The 11,253-nt window shown below is 39.6% G+C and overlaps 2 protein-coding genes across 9 annotated transcripts; both read left to right on the forward strand.

Moving 5' to 3' along the window:
• Positions 1 to 200: 200 nt before the first annotated feature.
• LOC110498894 (uncharacterized) lies at positions 201 to 3,016 on the forward strand. Of its 8 annotated transcripts, XM_021575579.3 has the most exons (7): positions 201 to 320; positions 621 to 757; positions 936 to 1,031; positions 1,222 to 1,335; positions 1,515 to 1,667; positions 2,477 to 2,593; positions 2,680 to 3,016. In XM_021575579.3, exons 3-7 carry the CDS (start codon positions 983 to 985, stop codon positions 2,871 to 2,873), a joined length of 627 nt encoding a protein of 208 aa, XP_021431254.1. In that variant the 5' UTR covers positions 201 to 320; positions 621 to 757; positions 936 to 982; the 3' UTR covers positions 2,874 to 3,016. The 8 variants fall into 8 exon arrangements, with proteins under 8 accessions (XP_021431254.1, XP_021431253.1, XP_021431256.1 ...); XM_021575578.3 differs by lacking the exon at positions 201 to 320 and having other exon boundaries at positions 635 to 757; positions 955 to 1,031; positions 1,219 to 1,335; XM_021575581.3 differs by lacking the exon at positions 201 to 320 and having other exon boundaries at positions 669 to 757; positions 974 to 1,031.
• Positions 3,017 to 8,031: 5,015 nt separating this feature from the next.
• On the forward strand, positions 8,032 to 10,530 carry LOC110498895 (uncharacterized). Its single transcript, XM_021575583.3, has 5 exons — positions 8,032 to 8,274; positions 8,473 to 8,589; positions 8,773 to 8,928; positions 9,069 to 9,173; positions 9,313 to 10,530. Exons 1-5 carry the CDS (start codon positions 8,226 to 8,228, stop codon positions 9,501 to 9,503), a joined length of 618 nt encoding a protein of 205 aa, XP_021431258.1. The 5' UTR covers positions 8,032 to 8,225; the 3' UTR covers positions 9,504 to 10,530.
• Positions 10,531 to 11,253: the final 723 nt, after the last annotated feature.

Raw genomic sequence — 11,253 nt, forward strand, 5'->3', positions numbered from 1 at the left:
TTTTTACTTTTACTTTTGACACTTAAGTATATTTTAGCAATTACATTTCCTTTTGGTACTTAAGTAGATTTAAAACCAAATATTTTCAGACTTTTACTCAAGTAGTATTTTACTGGGTGACTTTCACTTGTACTTGAGTCATTTTATTATCTTTACTTTTATTCAAGTATGACAACTGGGTACTTTTTCCACCACTGGCCACAATAGATGATGTCACCATAGTCTAAGACCGGTAGGAACTTTGACAGAAGGATCTGCTTTCTACTATTAAGCAATAGTATTTCTACACAAGAAGCCCATTTTTATTATCAGCTTCTTAGGTAACTCATCGACTGAATGTGCTTTTCTTTAAAGACAACTTGTCGTGTATCCAAATTCTGAGATATTTATGAGCAGGGGCACGATCAATTTGGCCACCATCCAAGCTATAAGATGCCGAAACATTTGAGTTGAACACTGGATTATTTACATGTTTTACTTGAAACTCAGGAATGGGAGTGCATTGCATAGGAAGATAGATGTAGGAATTGTACTGTATGTTCTTTATTTTATGATACATGTATTTTGACTTTGTAACCTTTACTGTGTATGACCTTTGAGTGTTGTTTAAAAACTGTTAGGAGGAGGGTGCAGAGATCGAGCTGCAAGATTTCATGCCCAAGGAAGTCACATTTCCTTTCTCTTGCTTGTTCAACAATAAGTGGACCTTTATCTTGAGAGGCCTGGAGTTTACATCAGTGAGAACAGTTTCACAAGGGTAAGCCTATAGTATTATAATGATTTGTAGTAGTTGATAAAAATATTTTATTAACATGGACATAGGGCCTAAGGACTGTAAGATAGATGGTAGAAAGTGAGTACATTTTTGTTTGAATTTCATACAGTACTCTGCGTGTTTGTCACTCACTTCTACTCACATTTGAGTTCTTGAACAGAACCACTTCCATCTTCCAGTTATTTTTTTACTGCATAGCTATCCAAGATGAAGCTAATCCTGAGAATCTCCTTCACCTTTACATTGTTCTACACAGGTAACCTTTCAAATGGTGTTGTTTGGTTCCAATCTGTTATTGGAGCCAAAATGTCAATATGTTCACCTTATTTCCACATACGGTAGCAGTTGGTATACAAGTTTAGTCTGTTAATTATTAGTTAGTGCGTTTGATCAATGTTTAGATGTTTTGTGACTTTATTCCTGTGATCTGGTGTGTTCTTCAGTAGCAGACGCACTACAGTGCTACACTTGCGAGTCTGATGAGTGCAGCGAAGCAACGTTGGAGATGTGTTCTGGGGGAGAGGTGTGTTCCACTAGGACAACTGTATTTGGTGATTTAGGTAAGTCTGGTTTGGAGTTGAGTCTGTTCTTGTAATGAATGGTTGCAATAAATTCCAGGCTGATTACATAAATATGGTCCCGATTTTTTTTTTTTTTTTTTTCTTCCCCCCCTGGACAGAAGAAACTCGGGGCCCTTTCACTTTAAAGTCACTGTGAAGTCATTTTTACTCCCCGTCAGGGACCAGGGTCTCTAAGGATTGCACAACGAGAGAGGAAACCTGTGTATTCATGGACGCAACAACAAGAACATCAATCAGTGGTGGATACACACACACCTCCAACGCCGCGTACTGCTGCAGCACGGACGGCTGCAACAAGAATACTCTCCCAGGTAAGCTCATACATCATAACGTTTCTCATTTCTTCAGTTCTCTCAGAATCACACTGGTGACCTGGTTTCAGTATTTCATAGAAACACTACGGGCAACATTTTCTTAGTTTAACATTGTGCATAGTGAAAAACGTACCATGTACCTCATTATGACCTGGCAGCGTGATTTAATTGGATAATTTTCTTCAACAATGTGCATTATAAAGAGTTCACTAAACTCACCTCCTTATAACACACATTGAAGAAAGAAAAGTTTTCAGCAAGATCACACTGAGTTTACAGTGTGGTTGAAGGCTCTTTTGCATTAGGAAAATGCAATGCATTGTCAATGTCCCTATGCATTGTCAGTGCCTGATGAGTGGAGACTACTACTGATATAGAGCTGCAGGTAACCTAGGAGTGTTGGCAGGAAGTGGGCTGGCAACCGGAGGGTTGCTGGTATCAAAACCAAGCTCCACCACTGTGGCAGCCCCCCGCACCTCTCCAAAACATGTACGTGTATTTTCAGTATGTCTTTCGGAGGGGTTTGTTTATAAGTGGACGGCACATGTCGGTTGGACCACTTGATTTGACCAATAAAGTCATCTTATTTTAATAAAGGACAGAACAGTGACGTGACATCTGAAGCATGTATAAGGCCACACATCTGAGAGACAACACAAGCACAGCCATTATGTCAAACACTCCAACCGATTCTAATCAAATAATTGATCAATCAAGTTCTTGATATTTAGTTTAAAATATGTAGGTTTAATTAAGGACTTGCTTTACAGGATACTGACATTTTTTATTTTTCACCTGTGGTACAGTGCTCAGTGACAAGCCCAATAAACTACAATGTTACACCTGCAAGAGTAAAGGGGATCAAGTCTGCAACACAGTTGTACAATGTGTTGGAGTTGAAGACCACTGCTTCAAATATACAGGTAGTTCATTTTCAGTGGCATGAAATCCCTCGGAAAGTATTTAACGTTTGCTCTAATGATTTTTGTTGTGTTTTTCATGTTGCCAGTGCTCGCTGGTGATGGAGGTAATGATGGACGACACCTGGGCTGTGCCTCCGTTGATGTATGCCGCTGGCCCGAGACATCCCCCTCTGCGCCCAACTTCAACTGTTGTAAAGGGAGTCTCTGTAACAAAGCCACGGGGATTGGACTGAGCTCTCTCCCTCTTCTGCTGGGTCTCCTCCTCATCTCACTGGTCTAGTTAGTGGGAGGATTCATGGTAATCCCAACCGTCAAGAGTGATGTGTGTCCACAAGATCAGGAAACGTTGGAGGTTAATTTGTTCGTAGGAGTTAGGAAGTTTGATGATTTGTATAAGGCTTTTAAAATAAATAGTAAAAAGTAGGCCGTTTTAATATCTTTAATTTGGCACTCTACTCTGTAGTGGGATATGATTTTAACATCACAGATCTGTTCTATGTGTACTATTTCTATGCTTCCCGTTCTGAAGTTCCATTTTTGCATCATTTATGTTTGGTTTTGTACACCACTTTCAAACTGCTGAATATGCAATATCTTTGATTCTGGAAAATATATTTCACAGCGGTTTAGATGGTACAATAATTATCTACACAATGACTGCTTGTTATGTCACATTAACTGAAATTCCGAGAACTATTTGATTTTTTGCAAACCAGCAAATGGCGGAGTGATTTCTGCACAGGGTGTCTTTATGGTGTACCTTTAAGTTGAATTTTGTGGACAGACTAGAGTACATTGAGAGAATGGGTTCAGAAAATAGGAATCAATGAGGGAAAGCCATCTAAATAGGTGCACATTCATTACAATTTCAACACCAACTGGTAAATGTAAAAATACTCTGATCTTGTAGATTATGAATCATAACAAAACAGGTTTTGGAGAGCCTTTATGCACAAAAGACACTGAATGTATAAAACATTAGGAATACCTGCTCTTTCCATGACAGACTGACCAGATGAATCCAGGGGAAAGCTATGATCCCTTATTGATGTCACCTGTTAAATCAATCCACTTCAATCAGTGTAGATGAAGGGGAAGAGACAGGTTACAGAAGGATTTTTAAAACTTGAGCCAATTGAGACATTGACTGCATATGTGTGTCATTCAGAGGGTGAATGGGCAAGATAAAATATTTCAGTGCCTTTGAATGAGGTATGGTAGTAGGTGCCAGGAGCACTGATTTGAGTGTGTCAAGAACTGCAACACTGCTGGATTTTTTTATGCTCAACAGTGTGTATTCTTATTTTATTTAGTCTTCATTTAACTAGGCAAGTCAGTTTAGAACAAATTCTTATTTTCAGAGGCAGAACAACAAATGTTTACCTAGTCAGCTAAGGGGATTTGATCTTTCGACCTTTCGGTTACTAGTCCAACACTCTAACCACTAGGCTACCTGCCACCCATCACGGCCTACCCCGGCCAAACCCTAACCCAGATGACGCTGGGCCAATTGTGCACCGCCCTATGGGACTCCCAATGACAGCCGGTTGTGATACAGCCTGGAATCGAACCAAGGTCTGTAGTGATGCCTTTAGCACTGAGATGCAGTGCCTTAGACTGCTGCACCACTTGGGAGCCCAAGAATGATCCACCACTCAAAGGACATCCAGACAACTTGACACAACTGTGGGAAGCATTGGAGTCAACATGGATTGCTTATGGATTGCTTTCGACACCTTGTAGAATCCATACCCAGACAAATTGAGACTGTTCTGAGGCCAAAGGGGGTGCAACTTAATATTAGGAAGGTGTTCCTATTGTTTTGTACACTCAGGGTATGTTGGTGAATCAAAAATACAGTGGTTTGATTATTCAAATCTTTAACCCATGGTAATGTTGGAAGATTAGTGTATATGCAATGATAGTAGGGAGAATAGTGTACAATAGTAGGCTATTGACTCGTCTATTGCCTGCACTAACCATGGAACTGTGTGATAACACAGCCAAGTATTGTACCATGTGTAGGGTTCAAACTGTTATGGCTTGGTCTGCACTTTTGGTGACACTTTACTTGACACCCAGTGTTATAACACGTTATGACACGTGTCATAACCATGTTATAATATGTCATACCAGCTGACATTACGTGTCATAACCATGTCATAATATGTCATACCAGCTGACATTACGTGTCATAACCATGTCATAATATGTCATTCCAGCTGACATTACGTGTCATAACCATGTCATAATATGTCATTCCAGCTGACATTACGTGTCATAACCATGTCATAATATGTCATTCCAGCTGACATTACGTGTCATAACCATGTCATAATATGTCATTCCAGCTGACATTACGTGTCATAACCATGTCATAATATGTCATACCAGCTGACATTACGTGTTATAACCATGTCATAATATGGTTAGAACACTGTCATGACACATATGTTTAGACTTGTTGTGAGAAATTGCGTTATTTTATGGCTGGTTATGACACCTGCTTAAGAGTGTCAAAACCTATAAAACCTACCGCACAAGGCGAAACATTCCATGATACCGTAGCCTACGTGTCAACAGTATGTTTATGTTATATAACATTTTCTGAAATATATCATATTAAATTATCATTGTAATTGCGTACACATTGATGTCAGGCATGCACCTACCCCAATGCTCTGTTGCTGATGACTGGGATGAATGCAGGAGCAGATTTCAGGATCAGGATAAAGACGCCCTCTCAGGCCTATCTGGCTTATATGATTATGATAGTCATAATGCTTCTTGACAGTGTCATTAAGGGCATTTTCCACATGTTATTTAAAATGTGATGAAAAAAAAACGACTGTAAAAATTTTATTACAACAACAACAACAACAAAGGATTTTAGAAACAAACTTTCAAACGAAAGGAAACTGAATAAATGTGGGTTTTGACACGCTTATGTAGGTGTTATAACCAGCCACAAAATAACACATATCACAACAGGTCATATGGGTCATGATAGTGTTATGACCATATTATGGCAGGTTATGACACGTTAAATCAGCTGTTATGACATATTATGACATGGTTATGACTGTGTCATAAGATGTTATGACTCTCTCTGGGTGTCAAGTATAGGGTTACATGTCTTTTTTTCATATTATCAACTGTTACTAATGATCCTCAGCAACAACCACATGTCCGTGACGATGTTTCCAGAGGAAGCAAATGAAGGTAAATGAAACAATCCAATGAAATGAAATGATAATGTAGACTATACAAACTGAAGGGAACTAACAGTAAACTGCCAGTTGAATATATATGGTTATTAGGCCTACTGATGGTCGATACTGATAGTGGTATTTAACATGATAGAAATAGGGAACAGAGAAAGTCGGGGTAGCCTATAATTAAGACATTTAAGAGTGTCCATCCTTGCAAGTTAAAAGGCTGTACAATTTAAATTCTGCATAATGGGTCCGCATTTCATAAACTACTGTGGGATATGTTGATATGCTTCAGTTTGCTGCCATATGGCTGGTTTCAGCGATTTATGAGGTCAAATACATCTATATCTAAAACACGTGTCATTTATATTTACAATTTCCTTATCCAAACGGATTACTCATTGAACTATCGCTTATCAATAGCTCTTATCAAGTTGCAAATCACTGTGCATAGAGAAAGGTATTACTTCTTTCGGAGAAGAATGAAGTAGATGTTTTTTTCTCACTTGGAACCGGCAGGATCGCTACACCTTATTCATGGTTTCCTTGTGCATAAAAGTGGTGGAAATATTGGGAAATGAAGTCTATTCTCATGCTTAAGTTCAAGGTCAGAATACATACTGTATAGAGAGAAAAGTGTATACAAAGGGAATTAGAGTTCCATTTATGCGCTTAACTCAGGTCGGAACTGGAACCATAGTGATGGGGGTAATCCACGCTATGTGCATTTAATAACAACGTGGGTCTCCAAAATATGTGTTTATGTTTGTTCGACATTTTCTGTACGATTTCTACTTTTTAAAGTACTCTCGGGAAGACTAGCCATTGGTGGGCTAAGAGAGGTCCTAATAATAAATAAACTATAAAAAAAATGTTTAAAAAACGTGTTTTATTCGTACCAGAATGAGGGAGTGTGTCCTGAGAGGGCTTGACTCCACAGGTGTGTCTGTCTGGAGTCTGGAGCAGCGTCCTGGGCAAACTGTACACTGAGTCTACAAAACATTACAAACACCTTCACCCTTTTTCCGTGACATAGACTGACCAGGTGAATCCAGGGAAAGCTGTGCTCCTTTACTGATGTCACTTTGATGAAGAGGAGGAGACAGGTTTAAAGGGAGGATTTTTAAGCCTTGAGAAAATTGAGACATCGATTGTGTATGTGTGTCATTCAGCGGGTGAATGGGCAAGGCAAAATATTGAAGTGCTCTTGAACCGGGGTATGGTAGTAGTCACGTTCAACCGTTTTCCGTGTTTATCAAGAATGGTCCACCACCCAAAGGACATCCAGCCAACTTGACACAACTGTGGGAAGAATTGGAGTCAACATGGGCCGGCATCCCTGTAGAATGCTTTCGACACCTTGTAGAGTCCATATCCGATGAATTTAGGCTTTTCTGAGGGAAAAAAGGGGTGCAACTTAATATTAGGAAGGTGTTCCTAATGTTTTGTACACTTAGTACACTCAGTGTGGATCAAGTAATTGACCATTATGAAAATACAGTCTATATGAATGATAAAAAAACATGATTTGTTCCAGTTTGACCTTACTGTGAGCATGATTTGTTCCAGTTTGACCTTACTGTGATCATGATTTGTTCCAGTTTGACCTTACTGTGAGCATGATTTGTTCCAGTTTGACCTTACTGTGATCATGATTTGTTCCAGTTTGACCTTACTGTGAGCATGATTTGTTCCAGTTTGACCTTACTGTGATCATGATTTGTTCCAGTTTGACCTTACTGTGAGCATGATTTGTTCCAGTTTGACCTTACTGTGAGCATGATTTGTTCCAGTTTGACCTTACTGTGAGCATGATTTGTTCCAGTTTGACCTTACTGTGAGCATGATCTGTTCCAGTTTGACCTTACTGTGAGCATGATCTGTTCCAGTTTGACCTTACTGTGAGCATGATTTGTTCCAGTTTGACCTTACTGTGAGCATGATCTGTTCCAGTTTGACCTTACTGTGAGCATGATTTGTTCCAGTTTGACCTTACTGTGAGCATGATTTGTTCCAGTTTGACCTTACTGTGAGCATGATTTGTTCCAGTTTGACCTTACTGTGAGCACATAAAGAAATGCAACGGTGACATTCACACAAAAAGGACGCAGTGTCAGCAGCAAATGTGTTGAGCAAATGTTGTATATTTTGTTTGGCAGACCTTTGTGTCTGCTATGATAAACCAACCATTCTACAGCCCTTGGAAATATGGAGATAAATGTCACATTATAACAATACTGTACCTGATACATTTGGGGGATTTGGGAAATGAATGATTAACTTATGTGGATAAGAAACGGTTTGAATAGGCTGAACTCTCAGTAAATGATGTGAAACGGTTGAAAGACTCTTGAAAGACAGCTGTACTTGTAAGGAGCTCAGTTCATTTGTACCTCGTAGCGGTCTATCTATCCACGATGAAGCTCATCCTGACAATCTCCTGCGCCTTCACGCTGTTCTACACAGGTGACTTACTGAATCCACGTAGATTGGTTCTGACATACACCTTATTTTGACATACAGACGTTATGTTTGATTTGATGTATAGCGACACGATGACGATCGCAATTGATGAGTTTAGTTCATTGTTTGTTTAACGATCGGCCGCTATTGATATATACACGTTTCTTTTTTTTCCGTAATCTTGGATGCTTTGGTTTCTAGCTGACATGCTCGATTGCTACACCTGTGAGCCTGAGGATGAAAAATGTCGGACAACAGTATTAAAGAACTGTGTGAAGGCAGTATGTTCCACCTTAACACGCATAGAATATCCTTCAGGTAAGTATGGAGTTGAGTCTGTTCTTGTAATAATGGGTTGTAAAATACATTTCAGACTCATTGCACATTGAAGTATTTTTCCCCCAATATGTTTCTATTTTATATTTCAAATGTACAATTGCACCATTGTTACAGTTTGCATTGTGAATGATTTTGAACCTCTCCTCTCTCCATCAAATTCAGATTCCATCAGAGTATCTAAGGGTTGTACGTATGTAGCCGAAAACTGTTACTTCATGGATAAAGTAACAGAACTGTCAATGAACAACGGATACTCACAAGCCTCCCAATCCTCGTTTTGCTGCAACACGACAGGCTGCAACATAGACACCCTCCCTGGTAAGAACACCCATCTTGTCAAATGTACAAGCTCTCAGCTCTCCATTGATGGTCTAGTTTGAGAAAAGCAACGCTTGATATTTATTAGTTTGCGTTGGTTGTTATTTAATGACATGGTTGTTCATCTGTGGTCTGGGCAGCCCTCAGTGACAAGCCCAATAAACTACAATGTCACACCTGGGTGAATGGTACTTATGAAGTTTTGCAATGCGTTGGAATTGAAGACCACTGCTTCAAATATAAACGTGAGTTCATTTTCACTGGCATGAAACCGCATGAGACGTGACACGTTTGAATTATTTTATTACTTAATTTCTAGAGTTCCAAAGAGACATTGACAACAGAGATGTTTTAGAGTCTTTTTTTTGTTTTGCATGTTGCCAGAGCTCACTCCTGATGGGGGCAAAGTCACCATTTATGGAGGCTGTGCCTCCAGTGACTCATGCCTCTGGTCTGAGATGCCTAACCAGACGAACCTCAACTGCTGCAAGGGGAGTCTGTGTAACAAAGCCATGGGGATGAGTCTGAGTTCTCTCCCTCTTCTGCTGGGTCTCCTCCTCATCTCACTGGTCTAGTTAGTGGGAGGATTCATGGTAATCCCAACCGTTGGTGTGATATCCACAATAAATCAATGTGTCAATATATTGGTACATCTAAGAAATTTGAAACATAAGTAATATTATTGTGTTTGGATGTTAATTTATTCGCAAAAGAAATGGAAATTGTAGAATTGTTTTAAAGTCTAGTCACTCATGTCACTCTTTACTTGTACGTTACGTTACTGTATATTATAAACTGGGTGGTACGAGTCCTGAATGCTGATTGGCTGACAGCTGTGGTATGTCAGACCGTATACCACGTGTATGACAAAACATGTATTTTTACTGCTCTAATTACTTTGGTAACCCGATTATATTATGCCTTTATATTATTAAGCAATAAGGCCCAAGGGCTTTGTGGTATATGGCCAATATACCACGGATAAGGCCTGTATCCAGGCACTCTGTGTTGCATCGTGCTTAAGAACAGCCATTAGCCAATTTATATTGGCCATATACTACACCCCCTTGGGCCTTTTTGCTTAATTATATAATGGCATAATATCACCACAAAACTATGTTACATATGGTACAGTGCAAAGATCAAGGTTGCTCCCTCTCTCTCATCAATTTCAATTGTACTCTCTTCCTAAACAAAGGTCTTACACACATCTGAAAGCAGGAAAGGAAAAGGAAATAGAGAGAAGGACCACCAAACATCTGATGCTAAACCAAAGAATGTTAACGAGGCCATAAATATATTTTTATACCTTTCTACTATGTTTGATATGATGCCATTATCGGGTGAACGTAGCAGGGTAAAGTCAGGTCTGATGGGGCAGAGTAAACAGATTTAGGAGATGGGTTTATTCTCAGGTATAGGATCATACCCCTATATTTTCACTTCTTAGTTTTTTTCTGTACTGCTTTTTAGTTGAGGCTTGTAGCTAGCTGAGGGTTGTAACATGGCAGTGTGTACCCATTTATATCAACAGTTATTATCAATCAGTTATTATATGCTTAATGTGCTTTGGGACTAATAAAATAAAAGTAAATAATCCTATATGTGGATGCCTGTCATCTTTATTTGTTTATTTTGTGAAGATGAATAATCCCACAGTGGCTCAGACACAAAGGCATCTGTGGTAGTGTACATAACCATGCGAACAGATAGCCACCCGGCTAGCTGTTAACAACAGCCCTCTTGTATCAGTGACGAAGACCCTCTTTGATTGTGGAATGGAAAGCCGGACCCTGGGCTGGTCTGGTTGTTGCCTTTGGTCTGTCATGCTAATCTTCAAAGAGGGAGACGAACTGAGACTCCTTGCTCGATGGGTTCCGGGCACTCACATACACTGGGTTCCCGGCACACAAACACATACACACACTCGCTCAGACACACTCACCCACACTTACGCAGACACACACACACACAGACACTCTCTCTCCCTCCCCCTTTCTCTCCTATGGAGGTCTACGCTGTTTACTCAGAGTTCACTTATCCCTTTGAAAGTGGACAAAAGAGGACAAAGACAAATATTTGATATTATGCTGCTGATAATGCCTTTATTTCATCCCCACATCAGAACCCTGAATGATAATAAACACGTCCTGCTTTCCTTTGCCAGATTTGACATATGTATCATCATGATGTTAGGATTGCTGATATTTACTGTACGTGACAGAATAGATGGAAAAACACAAACTGTTCATTGGTGGTTGGATCTTTTTAATCGGGAACAGAGAAAGTACATCTCAGATACTGTATAATGAATGAAGTAGTAGT

This window comes from Oncorhynchus mykiss, chromosome 20, assembly GCF_057628025.1.
Source record: "Oncorhynchus mykiss isolate SJ-2025 chromosome 20, ASM5762802v1, whole genome shotgun sequence".
Classification (NCBI taxonomy): domain Eukaryota; kingdom Metazoa; phylum Chordata; class Actinopteri; order Salmoniformes; family Salmonidae; genus Oncorhynchus; species Oncorhynchus mykiss.